General features: G+C 40.0%; 4 protein-coding genes across 4 annotated transcripts; 2 read left to right on the top strand and 2 right to left on the bottom strand.

Moving 5' to 3' along the window:
- Positions 1-26: 26 nt before the first annotated feature.
- On the bottom strand, positions 27-2,102 carry aatf (apoptosis antagonizing transcription factor). The gene has a single exon (XM_022759346.1). The coding sequence runs from the start codon at positions 2,032-2,034 to the stop codon at positions 376-378; it is 1,659 nt and encodes a 552-aa protein (XP_022615067.1). The 5' UTR covers positions 2,035-2,102; the 3' UTR covers positions 27-375.
- Positions 2,103-2,616: 514 nt separating this feature from the next.
- Positions 2,617-4,511, top strand: magoh (mago homolog, exon junction complex core component). The gene is made up of 5 exons (XM_022759271.1): positions 2,617-2,791; positions 3,133-3,191; positions 3,626-3,736; positions 4,117-4,199; positions 4,284-4,511. Exons 1-5 carry the CDS (start codon positions 2,701-2,703, stop codon positions 4,381-4,383), a joined length of 444 nt encoding a protein of 147 aa, XP_022614992.1. The 5' UTR covers positions 2,617-2,700; the 3' UTR covers positions 4,384-4,511.
- Positions 4,512-4,671: 160 nt separating this feature from the next.
- Positions 4,672-9,654, bottom strand: cpt2 (carnitine palmitoyltransferase 2). The gene is made up of 5 exons (XM_022759270.1): positions 9,127-9,654; positions 8,394-8,474; positions 8,198-8,304; positions 6,800-8,104; positions 4,672-5,838 (listed from the first exon to the last, which is right to left on the bottom strand). Exons 1-5 carry the CDS (start codon positions 9,309-9,311, stop codon positions 5,510-5,512), a joined length of 2,007 nt encoding a protein of 668 aa, XP_022614991.1. The 5' UTR covers positions 9,312-9,654; the 3' UTR covers positions 4,672-5,509.
- A 2,313-nt stretch (positions 9,655-11,967) lies between these two features.
- LOC111231890 (non-specific lipid-transfer protein-like) lies at positions 11,968-18,447 on the top strand. The gene is made up of 5 exons (XM_022759158.1): positions 11,968-12,114; positions 13,082-13,172; positions 14,875-15,004; positions 15,279-15,358; positions 17,734-18,447. Exons 1-5 carry the CDS (start codon positions 12,092-12,094, stop codon positions 17,827-17,829), a joined length of 420 nt encoding a protein of 139 aa, XP_022614879.1. The 5' UTR covers positions 11,968-12,091; the 3' UTR covers positions 17,830-18,447.
- Positions 18,448-21,780: the final 3,333 nt, after the last annotated feature.

The following is a 21,780-nucleotide window of genomic DNA, read 5'->3' as shown; positions in this document are numbered from 1 at the left end:
GTAAACACTTGAATCATTAGAGAAAGTGACAAGAAAAAATTACACATTTATTGATTTCTTTCTAGGTCACTTAACACTCTATGCATTACGTACATATTACATTTTTTTTTAATCACAAACTGGTCATTAGGCAACAACAACATTATTGTGAAAATGTTCCTCAGTATAAAGGTATTAATTAAGAACTGTATGAGTCCATTTTTATTCCTGTTAGGTCAGAGCACTGGTCTGAAGAACCTCTCCTGACGAAGAGAAGCCCAGTCTCTGTTCTGATCCAAACTGCTGCTTGGCATCATCCCTGGGTGTGTGTATAGAAGGCACTGCTGTTTATATCCCACCATATAACACCTGCTCCACATGAGAACCCCTTTAACGTCACTCCCTGAATGAGGAGTTCTGACCAAAGAGGCCACGATACAGTTCACTGCGCGCCTCGTCGCCCATCGAGCTGTGGTCAATGGGAGCCATAAAATTGGCCAGCTTGCTGTGGATGTGGAATCTGACTTTACGCCCTTTGCTAGCTTTGGTATCCACCTTCTTCTTGATCTTGCTGCGCAATTTCTGGATGGCCAGCCACTGCCTGCCCGTAGCCACCTGGTCATTGGGATCTGCTGCACTCGTCTTGCGCTCAATGAGCTCTCTCAGTAGCTGGTGGTAGAAATCGTCATCATCAAATATGTCCTCATCCACATCTTTGAGATGTGTGTTTGCTTTCAGCTGTTGCTCCGCCTCCTCGTCCTCTTGGGGGACAGTCTCAGAGGTGAGAGCAGAGGCCTCTTTCTTCCCCAGGACTCTGTATTCTGAGCGTCGAGTGTGGGTGCGCCTCACTAGCCTCTCTTTGTCCATCAGCACCTGTTCCACCTGAGTCAATATGTTCCTGTCAAAGGCCCCGAAACCTTTGCTGCTCTTACCCATGGTCAGTCTAGTTTTGTCGTGCCACTTCTGCAGAGTGGTGTCGCGGTAGGGCTGGAAAGCAGCAAAGCGTTTGGCCATGAAGTCTGGGTACTCTGCCATCTCCAGTTTTCGTTTAGGCGCTCCACCCTCCTGCACCGACGCCTCATCTTCCTCATTCTCATCACTGTTTATCTCCTCGTCTTCACTCTGAGCTCCTGTCTTCCCCAGAGCGATGGTCCTCGTGTCTGCGTTCTGGTACAGCAGCTGATCGTGCAGCTCCAGCAGGGACCTTTGAAGAGCCTTTAAAGCTTTGTGGGTGTTCTTCAGTGCCCCCGCAAGCTCAGCTCCACCCTTCCTCTTGAACTCTGGGAAAGTCTGTGGCTGCGGAAGCTGGTTGGCCGTCACCAGAGCTTTCTGGATTTTGATTCGTCCCTCAAGCAGTTGGTCCCACAGGGCCAGCTGGTTCTTTACAGCTTTCCCTTTCTCAACCTGCTCGTCTATTTTCTCTTTTGAAAATGTCCGGACGGTTCCCTCATCTTCGCCATCTTCCTCATCTTCCTCACTGCCTTCCATCTCATCGTCACCAGAGCCTTCATCTTCATCGCTGCCTTCAGTCTCCTCGTCACTATCATCATCCTCACTCACACCCAGGTCATCCATGCCCTCTGTCAGCTCGTGGAAGTCCACTCCCTGAGGAAAGGTCATGTCAGAACCCTTTGTCTTAGATGCCAGTTTAGCACCTGGCTCTGCATCGCTGTCCACCAACTCCTCATCTTCATCATCATCATCATCATCATCATCTGCCTCTTCATCTCCCGTAGAATCCTCTTCTTCATCTTCTTCTAGCTCCTCTATGCTGCCGTCCTCCTCCTCCTCACCAGAGCCCTCAATGTCCATCAGCAGCTGTTTACGAGAGACTGCTTTCCCCATGTACCGCCTGTCCGTGTCTGAGAGCAGGGATGTGTTGTGCTTCCGTAGGGCACTGAGGCCGACCCCATCTTCGTCGTCGTCGTCGTCGTCCTCATTGAACCTTTCGATGACTCTGGCCTTGGTCGCCTCGTCTGCGTCGTCCTCTGGATCCGCAAATTTAGGCAAAGGATTCAACAAATCCTCGAGCTCCTGGGAAAACGAGCCCGCCATGTGTGAAAGTTTATAACAACCACACGTGTGTTGTAGACAAGTTCTGTCGGCGGTGCGGAAGGTGATGACGTCAGTAAAGGGCGACGAAAATTTGCATTGAAAATTCCCTGGGCTCTGTCTTCCAGGCAGAGTAGAAACCACAGTCTATGGTAGAAACGGAAGAAAACTTTCTTTGTAAATGTGATGTTTGCTTATCCATTATGACACTAACATAACACTTTTTTACAAAGCATAAATCTCACTTGGAGGTAAATAAAACCATACTTTCCATAACAAGGAACACGACATTTAACTCAGGTTAATAAGGCAATTTGAGCTAACCGACTACGAATACAAAAATAAATCATTTTTATTTTATTTTACTTATGGATTATCAGACACATCAAATAAATCAAAGGGAAAGCAAGTTAAAGTGAAAACCTTTACATTTAACATAGATTGTGGATTAAATGTCCTATTACAGAGGGAACATAAAGCAAATGTAGTACTAGTAGCACCTCCACAGACCAGTAATGGATTCCTGACAGACAAATATCGGGGCACTAAAGTTTATAATAGCTTATGATCTTGTGCGCATGCGTATTTCGGTGGTGAGGCACTGAATTGCTCTTGTCCGAGTTTTGTTCCGCAGACTTCCCCAGAAAGAGCACTTTCTGGAAAGTAAAGATGTCAACGAGCGACTTCTACTTGAGATATTACGTTGGGCACAAGGGAAAGTTTGGACATGAGTTCCTTGAATTTGAGTTCAGACCCGACGGTAAGTTTATTTTGGCGGTAGTAAAGATGTGTTAGCTGCCCTACGTCTAAGCTAACGTCGCTAGCCACCGGGCGGTGGGTAGGCCGCAGCGGACTCGAAACGACTTGCTAGCGCCAAAATTCTCCCTGTGGTTTGCTTTGTATGATAAATGATAATAGGTCATGTTCAGACTGAATTAAAGACTCAAGATCTACTTGCTATGAATGCAGTAATTTTTCAAGTATTGTATTATGCGCTTTGAAGCGCCATGTGGCCTCTAGGGATGATAGCGAACTCATGCGTTTTGCTGAAAGTGATGCGTTGTTTCAAATTTATGTTTCAATTTAAATCTTTTCTTGCAGGTAAACTGAGGTATGCAAACAACAGTAACTACAAAAATGACGTCATGATCAGGAAAGAGGTAATTTATGATTATAAAAACATTGCAAGTTGATAGTACTCCAAAACTGTATCATTGCCAATCCATGTTGTGTGGGTTTCTTTGTTATTAGTGGTAAATTTTAAATTTAATTGTCATAATATTATGACACTGCCAACACAAGGTCAATCTTTAACTGAGATTAGTAATGATCTGACCAGATTAACGACTCAACTGTTAATGCACTCATGTATGTAAACTTAGGTTAATTTGATAATGATGGTCATACAATCAGGGGTTCATTGTTTCTCATATACAACACAGTGCAGAACTTTAAGGGCATACTTTTGTATTAAAAATAACAATATTGGAGATTGTACCTTTTCTCACATCATACCTATATTATAAATCTATAACACGGCTCTACATGTCATAAAGTGTAACTTCCTTCGTCTGTCTTTTGTGTGCAAACCCAGGCATATGTACACAAAAGTGTGATGGAGGAGCTGAAGAGGATCATTGATGACAGTGAGATCACCAAGGAAGACGATGCATTGTGGCCGCCTCCTGACAGAGTTGGCAGACAGGTTTGTAACTCCATTCTATGTCAGTGACACCGGTGCTGAATAAGAACACTGCTGGTGTTGCACCCAATTCTGACACACCTGTCAAATTTTGTAAAATTAAGTTTGTGCTATGGTCACATAATGCAATGGTTTGTTTTAAAAATGTGGTCTCCATACTGGCAATATTATGTCCTCATCATTTTAATAGGATCACAAATTTTATACCATGTACAGAGCACTTCGCCCTTCAATATTTGATATATTTGTAATATCTTTTCCATTGCTGTTCACAGATTTTGATGTCAATACTGGCATTCTAGTAAATCAATTGCATGAATTGAACCAGTAATGTTTTTGAAGCCTTCAGAGTAACTTGCCTGTGTTTGTCTTTATGTTCACAGGAACTGGAAATTGTCATTGGTGATGAGCATATTTCATTCACAACTTCCAAAATTGGCTCCTTGATCGATGTCAACCAGTCAAAGTGAGTAGTATATCCAAGAAAGTGAACATTGAACATTTGTCTCTGACAGAATGACATCATTTTAAAAATTGCACTGTGTTTCAGGGACCCTGAAGGTCTTCGCGTGTTCTACTACCTGGTGCAAGATCTGAAATGTCTCGTCTTCAGTCTCATCGGTCTACACTTCAAGATCAAGCCCATCTAAAATGTGGATTTTGCTCATTTAAATTGATTTAGCTTATGTTTCTGTTGTTGAACTATTGCATTTGTACATTTGCTTTTGGTGGAACTGTTTTTTATTTTAAATAAAGGGTGAGAAATCTTTCTGTTTTACCTAAGCTACTTGTTTAAAGTTCAATACAAGTGTCCTTTGCTGGAATTAAACACTAAGGCTTAGGTTTCAATGACATCTTTATAGTCTATACTCGTGTGTAGAAATACAATTTTTATTAAAATAGTGATTTTTAAATAGGAAAATGTTCTTGCAACAACATTTATGAAATAGTTGCACCAATAACTAAAGTTTTATTTCAAAATACATTCAACCACATCAGTAGGGCTGTAAATGACAAACAGTGATGGCAATTTAAATAAAATATTACAGTGACATTAGTAATTGCTCTGGTTGAAATTCACATATTTTGACAAGGCACAGCATTCGTCTCCATACTGTAATTTGTATTGCATCTGAAAAGTGTAACTGCATGAATTTTGTGACCAGCACTCTGAATCTTGGCTGACACTTTTACTTGACTAACTCAAACGGAAAACTCAGCTAACACGTCACGTGATGCTACAGTACACCGCTTTATCAGAATTTCTAGCTCTTAAATTACAACTTTCAGAAAAAAGACGTCTTGAAAAGCCAGTAGATGAAATCAGTTGAAAGCTAACTTTTTTTCCCCATTATTTGAAGTTTGATGTGGTTATTCTTTAAGCTATTGATTTTAGGGCTTGTGTCCACAGTTTAAGGCTGAGATAAGGAGCTTCAGCTTTTTGTTAGATAATTTCTCCTTCATTTTGCATCAATTTTGATGTAATGACAAGATAACTAACATACCTACAGTAATATCCAAGCCTCTTCAAACACATCTTTAACATCCCAACCTATATGTGTCCAGTACCATTAATTTTCTGAATAACATTAAACCTACACACTGTGATTCTCCTTTTATTCTCCTGTAGATTATAAATAATATATTAGTTGTTTCACTTTCTGCATCTTTGTGTGGAAATGATAATCAACCAGTAGCTGAGAATGCTGACTGTGCTCACCTTCACTGTACTGTAAAACTAGATCTTTTTCACTCTTTGATAAACACACTTGTTTCTTAACTGAGTGGCTTTCCCTCCAGGACTGTGAAAATGTCCTCTAAAGACTTGTGGACACACTGCAGGAATTCATGGACATTGCGAGCCGGGTAGCTGGACACGTTACAGCCAATCCAGTCGTCATGGACACCATAGCCAACGCCAAACCCATCGGGCACCACAGGGGCAAAGCCACCAAGGTTCACAGCTGGACTGGTAAGGGTGCTGGTGGAGAGGATGTTGTGGTTGATGGCGGCGTAAGCGGGGTCAGTGTACAGGCTGTGTAGGGCTTGGCCCTTTGAGTTGGCCAGGTATCGCATGGCAAAGAGATGTCGGTCAAAACCTTGGCCTGGTGAGAGAAATAAAAGTAGTGGTTAGTGCAGCAGCTCAAAATACTGACACCATTGTTGTGTCCCAGTTTCTTAGCATATAATAATTCTAAGCAGGTTTTGAGTGTGCTGTATTCACTCTGGAAAAGGGAGAAAATAATATGTTATATCTTTATTGTATACTAACCATTATGTACTGTATAAAGTTCGTAGGTATGGATTTGGGACAGAGCTCACGTCCTAACTTTCGATGAATAAAAAGGGGTTTAGAATGCAGGTACGACTAATTGTAGGTTTAAAGCTGCAGATAGTTGAAAGTTGGTATGGGTATTGCCCATCTTTAAAAGGCTCTGACAACCTATTTTCTCAATTAAGCTTCTAACAATATGTGACATGATCCTATATGAACACTCTATATAAAGTTACAACGATCCAACTTATTCTACATTAAGAATTTTCTGTATTTGCTTTGCCTATGCTTTTCTCATTTAAAGTGTGTGGGACTCAGTTAGAAAAACAGGATTTGGCTAAATTTCAGTTTTTAAACTGTGATATATAGGGATGTTTTTTGCTCAACTTTGATTATATAAACCAAGTTTTCTATTTATAAACCAAAAAGTGATGAATCAGCCAAAGTAAAGGTACAAATCAATTAAATGAAGAATCTGAAATTCTGATATAAGATGGAATTTTAATACAGTTAAGAGTGTTTGATGTCTCAAATAATTTTTTTTAAGTTTGGCTCATACAGCATCCATATCTATCCTGAGCTCTGCTTCAGTTAACCTGGACTGTCTCTTCTGTTAATAAATTACCAAAGCATATTGACTGTCATAAAATTACCATCAGGAAGGAGAAATATGTTAGAGTGCAAGGACTGGAAATGAAAGGAAGAGGCCTCAAATCTCTATCATTGGGACAGAATGAATAACTCATGTCATTATGTATTGTAAACAAAATGTATAAATGTCTTCTACACACCCATAGCTGCTTCCTTGGTGAGCTGCCCATGATATTTCGAGCATTCATGGAGCATGGCCCGCAGCTGGTCCACACTGTGTTGTCCTGGCTGGCAAACAAAGGCGTGTGAACATTGTTTGGTGTGTTTGGTAGCTGGCCGGATTGTCTCTGTGCGGCCATGCTTGAAAGCTGCAGTGCTACACGACTCATATGTGGCCACTGTCTCCCCATACTGCCTCAAGTAGCCCATCTGAAAAGCAAGTTGGACTATAGCGTCTGGACTCAACTTGCTCTTCTTCAACTGCTCCTTCCCCCCTTTCTTGAACTCCATGGCATCAATGGTGAGTTTTGACACAGCTGAATCAAAGTTCTCCTTTGCTTTGTTGATGCCACTCTCCAGCTCGCTGTCCAATTTGAACTGCAGTCTGCGCACAGCGGAGGCTGAATCCACAGCAGCGGGAGCAGAATCCGGGTGTACCAGGGGCTGCTCCGTTGTGTCTTTGAAGATCTCATTCTGAAAGCGGAGCACAGCTACGCCGTCGCCCCAGGAGTGCTCAAAATTAATGGCTGCCTGTCCATCTTTGGCAATAATGACACTGAAGGACTTGTCATACCACCGGTTGCAGCCGTCACCGTGCAGCATGTTGTGGGAAATGTGAATATGGTCTTGCATGCTCTCATCATCCAGGGAGAGACAGAAAAGAGCGCTGTCAACAATCTGTAAATTTTCTGCATTTCCAGCAGCTAACAGCTTGTCTCTCAGCCCGGCCCACACATCCCTGTTCTCACTGGTCAGCGCCCCGAGTGGAAAGGCAGGCGCTGGTGTCGGGTCAGACAGAATGTACTTCAAATGAGAATGGATCTCTGCAGGCATGACTAAATCCCCATCCCTGTCTACAATGTCAAACACATACATGTTGCCTTTTCTCATGACTAGGAGATGTTTCCCTTTATCATTGGTGAAGAGCTCATCTCGTCCACGCTTGGGAATCCTAGTTGAGTTGAAGAGGCGAAAGTACTGGGACATGTCCAGGGGGTAAGCATTCACCATGTAGGCTCCATACCAAGACAGAGAGGATGGGACCCAACGGATGAGCTTTTTGAAGCCGTCTGTGTCACTCTTTGCTGGGTTTAGATGGAAAACCTCTGGCTCCAGTAATCCAGCTCGCAGTGTTTTCATAAAGCGCACTGCTGAACACACCATATTAGTTGCCCTTACAAGCTGATCATTATATTTTGTCTTTGGGTCAGGATTGAAGGACATGAAGGGGTTGAAGTTAAGCACCACAGAGTCACGTGCAGATAGATACATATCGAACCATGGTCCTGAAATAAAAGTGGATGAAATAAAAGTAATACAGATACATTAGTAATTGTATGCATTTGAGATGCTCAATTTCAGGTCAGAATGACAGTCACCTGAGATGTAGCTTGTGTGCTTATTATTTTTATCCTGGGCTACCAGTTCCTCATGCAGCTGTTTCCCCACACCACTTTGGAAATCCTGTGCAAGTTTCTCTGTTGTTCTAAGGGCACATAGAAAAAGATATAAAGTTAGAAAGTTAGCAGTGTCCATTAATAAAATGAAATGGTTGATTTCCTTACTAAAACATACCTGAACTGGTCATCATCCAACAGAGGCCTCTGGGCAGCTAGATACCTCCTGATAGTATCCTCCAGTTTCGGTATTGGTAGTCTAAACAATTCACAAATGAATCAATTCAGCAATTCAGCCTTTCAGCAGTCCTGTAAATGTTACTATATACAGCAAAACTGAAAACTGTTTGGTGCATTAGACACAACCCAGACCAAAACTGATGAGGCTGTGGTGTTCACATGTTATTTTTTTACCTTGTTCATGCAATTAGGCTTAAAATCACAGGTGTAATCAATCATGTTACACTGAGGTTGCACTTTGGGGCCTGTATTTTCAATGTAGTCAATATAACCTGTTTATGTTTAATTAACCATTATATTGTAATATTACATCACACTATATTATTATAGCTTAAAAGTAATGCACTTGTTATAATACGACACTGTTTTGAATAATGTAACATTTGAGTGATATTGATCAGGGGTGTCCTCAGTTTTCTTGGATACTGTAGATGTGAGTCATATCACCGCCTCCTAGTGGTCATCGAGCTAAAGTCAATTGTGCACTTTCACCTACATTCATCTGAAAGCTTAATGGGTCACCTACTTTAACTCAGAACACCTTGCTACACTCTCCTGACATTTCATAGGTACTTTAGATTCATATTAGACCAAAGTTTTGTTGAATTAAACCCACATATTAATGTTCTTATGAAAAAAGGGCTTGATAAAATCCCCATTTAACTTCTTACCTGGGTAAACTCTTCTGGTAATGCATCGATGGCACCACACTTTGGTGTAAATATTCAGTCGAAGATGCTTTTTTGCTGCTGTAGTTTCGCTTATCCAAACTGAGTGCAGCAGTCCTCAAATGAATTAGACTTCCAGATTTTCTCAATGAGGCAACGCATTGTGTTGAAAGGAGCAGACTGGCCATTGTGCTACTACTTGTGAGCAAAGTGAACACTTGCTGGGGCTTTATCGACGTGAAACACACAAGATAGCTGAAGCTAATGGATATAAGATGTTACATGCAAATACTGTAAATACTACAGCTAGCGAATATTAGCAACTAGCATTAGCCCACAAATCTCCTTAGCCGACCTGTTTTGTTTCTGAAGCAGTTTGACAACAAGCGGCATGCGTTAAACCAACGACTAATTTTCCGTTCACATGAAACATCCACTTCTGACCTAATGCAAACATCAAACGAAGAAGCGAAAAGAAGCAGCGTAAGAAGTGAGTTGACAACAGGAAGTATAACCGGCAATGCTTGTCACGTGACTCCGGCACATTCTGAGACAGGGGCTCGAGTTAAGAGAGGCGTGCTCAGTCCTGCAGCATGTAATACTGTACGTGACCCTGCCTCTATACAGAACACAAAGAACACATGGTGACACCTTGTCTTCTTGTTGGCAACAAATAGAAGCAGCAAACCTGTATATAAGTCTGTGCATTCCTCGCTGCACTGGACTGCACGGGATGCGGTGCTTTTTGAGGATCTTAAACAAAGGCATCAACACAGGGGGTACACCTTAGGTCAAGACTCAGCCGTTTACCTACAACTGAAAGATAAGGTGTACACTTGCCCTCAGGTGACTGCAACAACTCCCAACGACTGTTGTTAGAACAGCCAGGGGCACTACCCTGACATGTACCAAGTGAGATCTGTGGCCTTGATAACGACTACCCTGCAGAGGCTAAATGCCTGGTCTTCTCACCAGTCAGAACTGAAGAAGCCTCACCAAGTAACTATAATCAAGTCCAGTTGTCCCCGATTAAACCGCTCTTGGATAACCATGACCTGGATGACTCAAAATCTTCACAGACATCATGTGAACCATCCATTTCCAACGTGTTGTTATGTTGTCTTCTGGCCAGCAGAGAGCAGTATTTTCTTGATTAGTAGCAGTGTTGTATAAGCTACCCCCACTCCACTCCTCACATCCACTACAAATACAGAACCACACTGGATCGTGTAGCAGGCCAGCATCTCCATGCTTTCTATAACTTGGCAAGCATGCAGCCTGTCTTTTCTGATGGGTGAAAGAGTGGTCAAGCCATTGTGAGCTGGGTACTTGGCCTCAATCCCTCCACCACCACACCAGCCTCCGCTACTACCTGAAGCAGCCTTACTCCGCACTCCCCCATCCTCCTCACCCTCCTCACCCTCCTCATCCTCCTGCTTTAAGCATTGAGGACGATAGTTCAAATTCTCTGATGTTTGCCTCCATTCATGCTGTCTACATTAAATGTAGTGTCATTTTCTGACCTTCCCTCTGTGCATAGTATGTAGATAACAGAATCCTTCATGCATAAATTGTCTCTTGTGTGGCTGTAATTATATGACATCCACCAGTTATTCCCATCAAACAGTGTGCCTTCAACATTACATTATCCTTGACATTACAACAAAACTGTTATGCACATGTTGACATGTACACTTGTCTCTTGCTACAACAACATCTGATTTCTCAGTGACTATCATGCTTAAATTGAAGGTACAGTATCCCAGACTTAACAACTTAACTTAAAAAAGACAAAATCCTCTTTAACAACCATGACAATCTTCTCATCACATTCATGGATGAGGAAAACCTTCAGATGTGGATTCTCTCCCACTCCTTGATGAAATGGGACTTTTTCTGTATCATTTATAGTGATTATAGGGATATTATGGTAACAATTTACAGGTATATGTTTTTGTATCAGTTATTTGTCTGTGATGAAATATTTATTTGATGGGACATGCCTGGGTCAGCCCTGGTTGTCCAAAATTTACACTGTAAAAGCCAGGACAGCAATACAAATGTTATGTTACAACACTTATAAAGACAGAAAACACATTAAACTCTAACATTTTCACCTTTTTGAAGGGGGCTATATAGGCTACCATATACAGCCATGGGTAATTTCACAAATTGCTAGGTTCATATTTATGGCTCTGAAATTACCACAGAAATTAAATCAGTATCCAAAATGTACACAGACTTGGATCTTCTCAGATATCTGTAAGGACCAGTGTGTTTGATAGTTCCAGTTCCTTCAATACAAATTATACTTGCATTTTCTGCTTAAAATCAGTACTGAATTACACAATTACTTGAATTGTGTAATGATCACAGTAAACATGATTTTTTTTTTGTCAGGTTCACATTATGATTAGGTGGTAATCCAGTTGTAGTGCAGGATTGGTTTGAAAAGTCTTCAATTACGTCTAAATCATCCTGCTGTTGGTGTTTACTGTGATGGATTACAACAAGCCGAGCAGCTTTGAAGAGTTGCTCCTTGATTTGAGATGAACCGAAACAAATGGCTGTCTAGAAATGCAATGGGATACATTCAACAATCTAAAACACAGACGCATGGTTTGCAGAATAGTTAGTCGCGTATGTTATGTAGCCTATTAAAAGTATGTGGAAGTGAATCGGCTAAAACCACGGTAGCCCTATGGTCCTTTAAATAAACTATTCAGACTGAAAGCTTAGAGTTTACCTGGTGCGTAAGACTGTAAGGGAGCTGGACTATTTTTAAAGTTATGTTGATTAGGGCTATCTGACATCGACATGTCAAGTCTGAAGATCCGGGAAAGTGAGAGAAAAAAACAAGGAAGTGTAGTTAGCAAACAGCAGGCACAGTACGAGCTAACCTGGATCTGTGGGTTTATTGGTTGTTTAATCCTGAGACACTTGTTTGTTCATCTAACGTCAGAGCAAAATGCCTGAAATACAGATACAAAGGTAAGAATACTAAATTGTATACAGTATAATTTGCACATTGTGAGTTATGTGTTTTTGAATAATTCACTGAGGTCACCCTCGTTGTCCCGGTTAACACAATGTTACACAAGTTAGCTACGAAATAAATGTCCAACAAACGGCTACGTTAACGTTTTCTGAAGCCACTAACGTTAGCTCTTTCATACATTTCTACAAGGCTTTAGCTAGCGTGCTAGCCCGCTGTTGGTTCCAACATGATTAGCACATAGCTAATTGTGTAGCTGGTTTCAATAGTTTCCACAAAACCTTGATTTGGTAAGTTACTCTGTTTAATATTTTCAAATATTAACGTCATATGAGCATTTAACAAATTGTTCATAACATATTACAGTGCAGTTGTAAGCCAATATAAAGACTTAAAACTGTTTATTAACAGTATTTGTTAACAATTATAATTTATTGTACCGTTATTTTATTACAACTGTGTTTTATTTTGGTTTCATTCATCATCTTTTTATGCAACATTCTTTGCACTTTGACAAATACACTACTACCAGTGCAGTTGTGTTTTGCCACTTTGTGTTATCCATTGCTGACAGGTGCACAAAGATAGTGACATCTTGGATTGGTGTGTGTTGAGATACACCGACTGTGAACCAGGCAATGAGGATGACAAATATCGAAGACACAGTTTTGATGAACCTAATCCTTTCGCGGAACTGATAACTGTGTCATGTTGGACATCAGAGTTTGTGACTTGAGGGTGGTATTCACATGTTACAATATGAAATTGACAAGGGTGAACACACACTGAGCTCTAGTGATGAGACCCATTCCAAAGAGTAAACATGTTCCCACAGACATACAAAACATATAAATATCAGATTGAATGTCTCTGACAACCAACTCTTTTTTTCTGCTGTTTTCATCACTTTCTTTTGTTTGTATGTTTTTCTCATTTCTATGCCTTTGCCTTCACGATGTTAAGGGTTCAAGCCATTAATACCAGTGCTAGTGATGGACTGGAGGGGTTCAAGGCACATGCTGTGTTCCAGGAAATCGACAAGAAGCTTCAGGAGGTGATTAAATACTGACAGACATGTCAGTGGTTCTGTATAAATAATGCTCATCCTTTCCTTTTAGGATCAATCTATTCAGTCATATACAGTGTTTCTAGGCCTGTGCCATACTGTTATATGGGCCTTTAGCCTCATGGTGGCACATTTGGATCAGTTCCCAAACTCATTTCATACCACAAAAATAATTTGAAGCTTATGTTGACTCAATCAGACAAATTGTTTCTTCCCAAAAGGCAGTGTTTTTAAGCAGTTACCTTTGTGTGACCCCAATCATACTATATTCATCTCAAGCATGCTAGCAGTGCTGTCTATGTAATGAGTGGGATTTGTCAGCAATGAGAAAATGGCAACAGGGGAGCTGACTGGATATTTAGAGACATGGTTTAGTCTAATATATCAGACAACTGATCAGACAAATAGATTTAAAATTTTGCATGTGAAGCTTTGTGAGAGACTCCCTTATCCCACTTTTGTTTTCCATATCTATTAAATGTTGATAAGAAAGTGGATTTTTCTGTTTCTATTCAAATACCAATTTTTTTGGGCAGATTTAGGGCGATATTCCAAAATATCAGTGTTTTCCATAAACACTGATGTAAAAACAGTAATCTGTAACTCGAGGAAGAGTGAAGAGTGTAAAATGAAGAACCTATATAGTCTGCAGATTAAAAGGTGGTTTGTCAATTTTTCTGGTATCAAAGTTACTGTTTACATTTGGTATTCCTTATTCTTAACATTCATATTTACCTGCTTGCAGTCTTCTTCTTTCCTGCCTTTTCCGGGCACATTTCAGTGTTTCTTGGCACACAATTGCCAACTGTAGGTCAGTGGAACAAAGTGAAATCAATCAGCAGAAATGTTTATTGTGTCACCTGCATGTATCTTTGCACTCATGCACAATACAAACCAAACAGGGACTCACTAGTGGCCAAAAACTCCACAGATCATCTTTAATATCTTAGTGTTCTGTTCTTCAGTACAGTACATTACAGTACATTTAATTTTGTCATGTTGTACACTTGTGAACAGTTAAAACATTTTTCTTTGCATAGTTAATGTGGAAATCAGAATTAAGAATTAGAGTTTCTAATTTACAGACCTGAGTATCTGAAATCATAAATTGTCCAGTATCTCTGATGGTTTATGAGGGATAAAGATTCATAAATATCTTTAGAAATCATAAAAACTCCAGATCATTCCTCACAATCATCATCATCTCATTTTATTTTCATGCATGGTGCACATTTGAAAAAAATGTAAATTTTGGCTAAAAAAGCAGTACTTGGGTGTAGCCCACAGCTAATTGACTGACACTGTGGCTACATAGTTCCTCTTGTATTCATCACCCAAAACATGGGAACTGTGTCAACATTTTACATATTCATTACAAACTGCTAAACAAAAGGGATGAAAAATTCATGAAACTTCTGAAAATCTGTACATTTTCAGTTTAAAGCTGAAGGCTGTCCACAGTCTTATATCTCTGAACCTGACACTCCTCTTTGTATTCATATAAAGATATTAACTGTGAGCTGAAAATACATGTGTAGTGTTACTCAAGTATGAAAGGATGCCATTTCTGAGTAGCATAACAGCCCAGCTAAGACATGTAGTGACTACTCCATGAGCTTGTAAGTATAGGTCGTGAAAACAAAATTTACATGTTATAGAGATACTGTTTACTCTATGTATATTTAAACAGGAGGGGGAGCAGTTTGTAAAGAAGATTGGGGGAGTGTTTGCCTTTAAAGTGAAGGATGGCCCGAATGGACAGGAGGCAACTTGGTTTGTGGACGTGAAGAATGGCAAAGGCTGTGTTCACAATGACACAGGTAAGAAAACTCAAGTGCCAAGAAAACCGTATCAGGGCTTTCTTTCGTCTCATATGACAGTGGAAACCTATAGTGACGTGTAATCATTTTAATATTTAACTATGGGTGTAAATGCAGTTTGAAGTTCAATGCCTGCACAGACTTTGTCTGCTTCATCAGTGTGTGGTTTTATGTAACTTTTGCATTTCTTTGTATCTTAATACCCTTAAATACCTGCATGTTAGTAAACCAATGTTTTTGAGTTAAATTTGGTTTTTATATTTCTTTTCTGCAGATAAGAAAGCAGACTGCACCATTTCCATGTCGGATACAGATTTGTTGGCCTTAATGACAGGGAAGATGAACCCACAGACTGTGAGTATTCAGCCATGGTGTGTTTTGATTGAACTCATGCGGTACTATGCACGTAGTACCGATAATGATTCTGACTCAGAGGCCCTGTCCAGACTTGGTATTAACATCTGTCTCGGGTGATCTGATAACAAGTGGACAGCTCTACGCACATCAGTTCACACTTGGCATTAAAATGCGTCTCCACATGTGTCTCAAGTGACCACGTGATCGGATCTCACTTCCCCACTCTCTATGCAAATGAACACGTGTTGTTTTTAGCCAGTCCGACTATGACAGACTGGTCAGTTAAAATAAAAATATTTTCTGTTCATTATAAAACTGTGGTGGCTGATCCCCCCCCTCAATTGCCATACCCTGGTTTAGGCTTAGGTTTAGGCTTAGGGTTAGTGAGTGCCGGGAACCAGTAGGGGAGGAGGGTGTGCCAGTATTGCCCCAAAAGCACGACATCAGGCTTTCCCTCTGCAGGCACACCTCCCCATGCTTACCGCTCGGCAGCTGATTTGAATGAGCGTGAGAGATAATTTAAATATACAGCTGAAATGACAGAACCGCTGTTGTTTTTAACTTATGTGTATGGTGATGTTGTCAGATGACATTGTGGTTATAAAATCTCGATTTTAAGCAGTTCAGAGCTGCTGTATTAAAATAATGTATATGTGAGCACAGAGAGAAGGAGAGAAGCAAACAGATAAAGGGTTGAAACCAACTGACAATAGGCAGAATGTAAATACCCTACTAGGTTTTGACTTAGTGTTGTGTAAATAGCATCAGTGTATGCATGTAGCACTCTTGGCCAACATGGAACAGATTTGTTTGCCAGTTTGGATGTGGTACTAACAGGATATTTTGTTAGTGTCAGGTTGACACTAAGAGGAAACCCTCTGCTGCGTCATTATTGGCCGATTGTGCTAATGTATCTCCCTCAGACCAGAGGCCATGAAGTCAAAGCTGTGTACGATGAAAATATAAAAACAGTTTCCTGCATGAAGCCTTGGAAAGAGAGAGACCTTACCATTAAATGAGGGGGATTTCATGTCTGAATAAGAAACATAAAATGTGATCGGTGTGCAAAAGAAAGAAGGACAGATGTTTCAGCCTCTGTTGTCAGCAAACCCCATGAAAAGATTAACAATGAAGTGGTCCAACTAACAAGTATATCTATCCATATATCCTGTAGATCTTATATTCCTGCGTGGCATAGAGCTCCATTGTCATCCAACAACAATTAAAAACACGTTAATGAGTCACGCTGTTGCACTGACATGTTCCTCCTTCATTTGCACAAACACAGCCACTGTGGTTTATTTTGACTGAATCCCATATACATCATTCAGTTGCTGGAAATAGTCAGCAGCGCACCAAATATGTATTAATCATCCACTGAAAAGGGCCCCAAACAAATGCACAATTTCCTACTGTTTGAGTAACATTTGTTAAAAACTGCAGTCGTCAGCTGAGAGCCAGAAACTGGTTCTGAGAGACAGACTGATGCATTGCTAGTTGTGGTATATTCATGCTATATGTTGACAGTAAGAAAAATATGGAATAACATAAGACATAGTGACATTCAAAAATATTGATGATAATGGTCAATTAAGTGAGTTTTAATAGTAGTGATAGCCTTTTGTTTAGTTTTGACATCAGTGATGCCAAAACATACTGTTTTTTGAGGTATTTAGATAATCTTTCAGTTAGGCATGAATTAAATCTTTATCATCTTTAAATTCTTGGCATCCTCTGTTTTCATGCTTTGTGCAGAAATGTTTTCAAACCCTCAATTGTAATGGGTAAAAGCAGTGAACCATGAGGCCCACTCAGATCTGTACGAGGAGAGTGATGCGATGACACATCTCTACCGTCAGTCCACAGCCATTTACAGTGATTACCTGTAACTAGAGAAAAGCCATCATTGCACTGTGTGTGTGTCGTTAAGGAATGAATGCTCCAATAACAGTTAAGAGTTTTTCCACTGATTTAGCCCCCATCATTTTGAAATTCGGACAGGTTTTCTTTTTGCATGTTTTTCATACAAAGGCAAAAAAATAATTTCAGTTATTCAATTTGTCATAAAGAATTTCTGCACTCTTAGAGTGGTTGAGTTATTACCTCTTGATCAGATTTATCTTCTCAGTTCTCCTTCTTCATTCCAGTCCACAAACATTTTTCTAATTCTACATATACTGTGCCTGGCTGCTGTGCAGTTTTCTGATAGTTTTATAAGCGGTTGTTGCCGTTGCCCCACTTTCCCTGGGTTGAGTTAATCTCTCATGGTAACTCTTTAAACCAGCAGCAAGTAGTTCTCTCCAACACAGACTGAACCGCACTTCAGATCCTGAACTGTCTGGATGACATTTTTCACCCTTTCTGATCCGCAGGCGTTTTTCCAGGGCAAGCTGAAGATCACAGGAAACATGGGACTGGCCATGAAGCTTCAAAACCTGCAGCTGCAACCTGGCAAAGCCAAGCTGTAGATGAGACATTGGAGCTAGCTGTAACTACACCTCTGAACACTGAATAGAATAAACCACAAATAATTTAACAGCAGGTCTGGTTTCAGATGAATGTTACAGGGTTATGAACCTTCTCATCACTGGACTGAACCACTTTTCCTACTAGTGACCTCACTGACTGAACAGGGGATTAGTCAGCAGCCCCGCCAAGCTAACTGGAGAATAAGATAGATTGTTTTTTAATTCTCTAATCAAGTCCCTGCCTGCAGGCCCTCTCACGATTATACTGTCAGTACACTAGGGTAGAGACAGGTGCTCCTACTTTGTGATACTAATTCAGTTCATGTCCACTTTTCAATAAATTTCCAATACCTGTTGCTAATGAAATCTTTAAATGTATTATGTCTGGAAATGTTTTGAGTAGAGCAGATTGATGTCATTTTCCACAATCATGGACACAACAGTCTAAGTGCCTCCTTGTCTCAGATTTTAAGTTTTCAGCCCACAACGCAGAAAATGTTTTTCACTGTGGCCACCCAACGTTTCAGTGGAGGGGGGTGTCATTTTCTGCTGCAGTATCATTATTGTATTAATCTCCAAAAGATTTCTACTTAATAAATTTGTCTGTGCTGCAAGGTCCATTGGGGTGGTCTTCACTTGTGTTTGTTTTTCTTAAGCAGGAACAGTATTTAGCGCACACCCTTGACTAATTGACGTTGACTTTATGTTTCTAATCACGTTGCAGACAAACAAAAAGCCCAGAACATTTTATCTGTTAACTGGCACATAAAAATGGATTTAACAACATGCTGGCCCTGTGTGTTTAAGATGAAGGCTCCTTATGATGGTAATGTTGAGTTTATGGATGTTAAAATGGAAATATTGGCCAGATGTCCTAACATAAGGTTCAGTGTTTATTCAGTGTGAGTTGTAGACATTAAATTCACATGAACACACTCCTGGCTCCACAAGATATTAACATGCACCTCCCACACAATTCAGGGGCCTGTTTGAGGTTGTATTAGTGTGACCTTCCACAATAACGGGCCTCTGTTCAGATGCGACAGCACTTGGATGTCACTGTCAAGTTGGCTGAGCCTACATATGTTCCCATTCTGGAGGACTTTGCTGTTTTCCAACACGGCAGCGACCTGGTTCCAGACTGCCACGCTGTAGTTTTTCCTTTGTAAATGGAGGAGCGTGGCTAAAAGACAAATCTGTTAACTAGCTCTGACCCAGATTCCACTGCAGCTTTGGCTTGGCTCTCGTAGTTTTGTGGGTCTTACTCTGTAGTCACACTGGGGTTGTTTCATTGGTCACTAATGACTGCTTTTTGAGTATGAGATTTCATAAGTGTAATAATGTCTTATTTCTCCCCTTTTACTTCGCAATGGAACATTTTATATTTGATTAGAAATGTTGGACTATTTGTTTCAAACTCATATTCAAAACATGGTTAACAAGAAGAATAATGTTAATTGCTCTAATTTCCATGTGAAAAGCATAATTGATTAATTTAAAAGTTCATAGTAAAGAAATAAATAAATGTTAGAAGTTTACTTGTACTTTTTAATCAGTGAACTGATTGCACCGGTCACAGCTGCATCAATTCTGACCATTCTTTTTTTAAATCTTTAATTTGTAAGTCTTTCAACTTTGTGGAATAATAAATCAGTGGCATGCCTCTCTAATAATATAAAGTTGCGTTTCTTCTTGCCCTAATGTCACCACAACCCTGTTATATAATGTAGCAGTGATTCATCATGTTATTCACCAATTATTACTACCCTGGAAAATAATTACCTGCTGTAAGATGTGCTGTGTTGTACGTTTCCAAAAAAACTCAGGGGTTTGTTTAGAAGAAGCAGAGGAAGAACTGGTGCAGCAATAATTACCAAACAAAAAAAAAAATCTCTCTCCTCTGATGCAACAACAAACAAGTGAATTTCCTTGATTACATTATAGTAGACAAACCTATTTACTGCATCCTGTAATAAATGTCACACTTGCGTGATTTGCAGTGTCGGTTTGTTAGCGATGACTAAGACCAGCAGCTATGGGGCTTTATTGGACACATTTCACATTACAAACACACTCTGGGTGGGACTTGAATCCTTGTTTCATGTTCTGGTTTTACATGAGGCAAGAGAGCTGCCCTTTTAAGAGCTGTGCTCAGTGGAAAATGGTTTCTTCAAGTAAAAATTAAATGGATTAGTTTATAAGAATGTAGACAAAAAGAAAAGGCGATATCCCAGCTCTAATTGATAGAAAGTGTAAACAAAAACTCTTCATGCAGGGTCTGTTTGTGCATTTATTACATAAACACAGCAGGGGCAACAGTGTAGGTACCAAATAATTTTCATTTTCTCCTAAAAATAAAGGGTTCCCTACTGATCTGTATAATGGCAGACACAATCCCTGCTGTTCTGTGATGTGTCCCGTAGAATGAGATAAAACATAAACTGCAACCTGTTCACAAGAGTTGTAAAATGAGTCTGTTGGAACGGCCGTTGCTTTGAGAAAGTTGTTTGAAGACGTCTTTACTGAAACAGTGGAAACATTTATAAATGACCAGAGATCCTCTCTAGGGGAAAACAGTCTGCCAAATAATACGATGAGTAGTAACGAGAACATGGACCGGAGCTTGTTTTCTCCAGTTTCAGTAAGGAATTCAAGGCCACGAACCGAGGTCTGTCTCTCTGTCGGCCTGAAAACAGCAGCTCAGCAGACGTGATCAGAGAGTGAGGCTCAAAAAAACCCCATCAGACTCACTGTAACCGGAAGCGGCCTAGTATCCTCCACCCCACTCCAACTGTCTTCATTCTTGTCTGTAGTTGGTGGCTGCAGTTCCAGTACAAAGAGGAAGGAAAGAGGGAGATCTACAGTTTAGAAAAAAATACTAGAAGCCACTTCTAGAAGATCCAGTTAATGAAAAGAAAATATTTTCTCAGTTTTAAATTTCATACAACATAAATGCTGAAATAACTGATGAATAAGCAGATTGTGTAGATGTCCCTGAAGGGACCTTAATGAATTTCTCACTTTTTTTTCACTATTGTTGGCTCTAGGCAATTTTCACATACCGATCTCTAATGGAGGAACCTACAGAGGTTTCTATTATGTCAATATAAAACAGATTCTTAGAAACCTTTTTTCAACAATGGCAATCCATTTCCCTTCATTAAGTGCCAAATTACATTGCCCTTTTCATGAAATGTCCAGACAATCAGCTGTTAAATACCAGATGGTTTCTTGGAAAATAAGGGACACATAAAGTATTACCAGTGTCTTTACATGAGGAGCACAGGGATTTATTACCAAGAACAAAATCAGGTGGGAAGGAACTGTCACTCAAGGGAATGACCTGGATTGATTGAATACAGTGGACTGTGGAAGAGATGTTGCATTCACATGCTCCTGAGAGGGTCCCAGTGTTGCTAATATATAACTTTTCTAACTAATCTGGTCACTGTACTTGAATAGCAACTCTTACCACCTAATATCATATAACAAATGAAATGTTACAAAAATGCAATAGATGAATTTTCACCATTAATTAAAAGTATTTTACCATCAACTAAACATTTTTTTTAGTCCACCGTGTTTTTGTGCATATGATATCAACAATTCATCAAATTGTATACCATAATTTTCAGTTGAGAACAAATGTTTCTGACACCATTTTCATTTTGCATGGGTGCTAATTTTACATGCTGTTTTCACAGAAATACAGTAAATTGATTAACATTTTAGGAACTGCTTATTGCTTATTTGTGTTCTTGCTGAGAAGACTAATAGAATAGAAAGCCTTTATTGTCATTGTACAAAAAAAAATATATAACAAAATTTGGAGAGCTATTCCTGATCAGTGCAAGCAGCAAAAACACACAATAGACAAAAGGACACAAAAGAATATTGCAAGTAAAAGGGTACTGCACTAAGAAATAGAGTCAGAGAGCTAGGAGCCGCTGC

This window comes from Seriola dumerili, unplaced genomic scaffold, assembly GCF_002260705.1.
Source record: "Seriola dumerili isolate Sdu_G_001 unplaced genomic scaffold, Sdu_1.0 BDQW01000321.1, whole genome shotgun sequence".
Taxonomy (NCBI): domain Eukaryota; kingdom Metazoa; phylum Chordata; class Actinopteri; order Carangiformes; family Carangidae; genus Seriola; species Seriola dumerili.
This window is presented reverse-complemented; position numbering and strand designations above follow the sequence as displayed.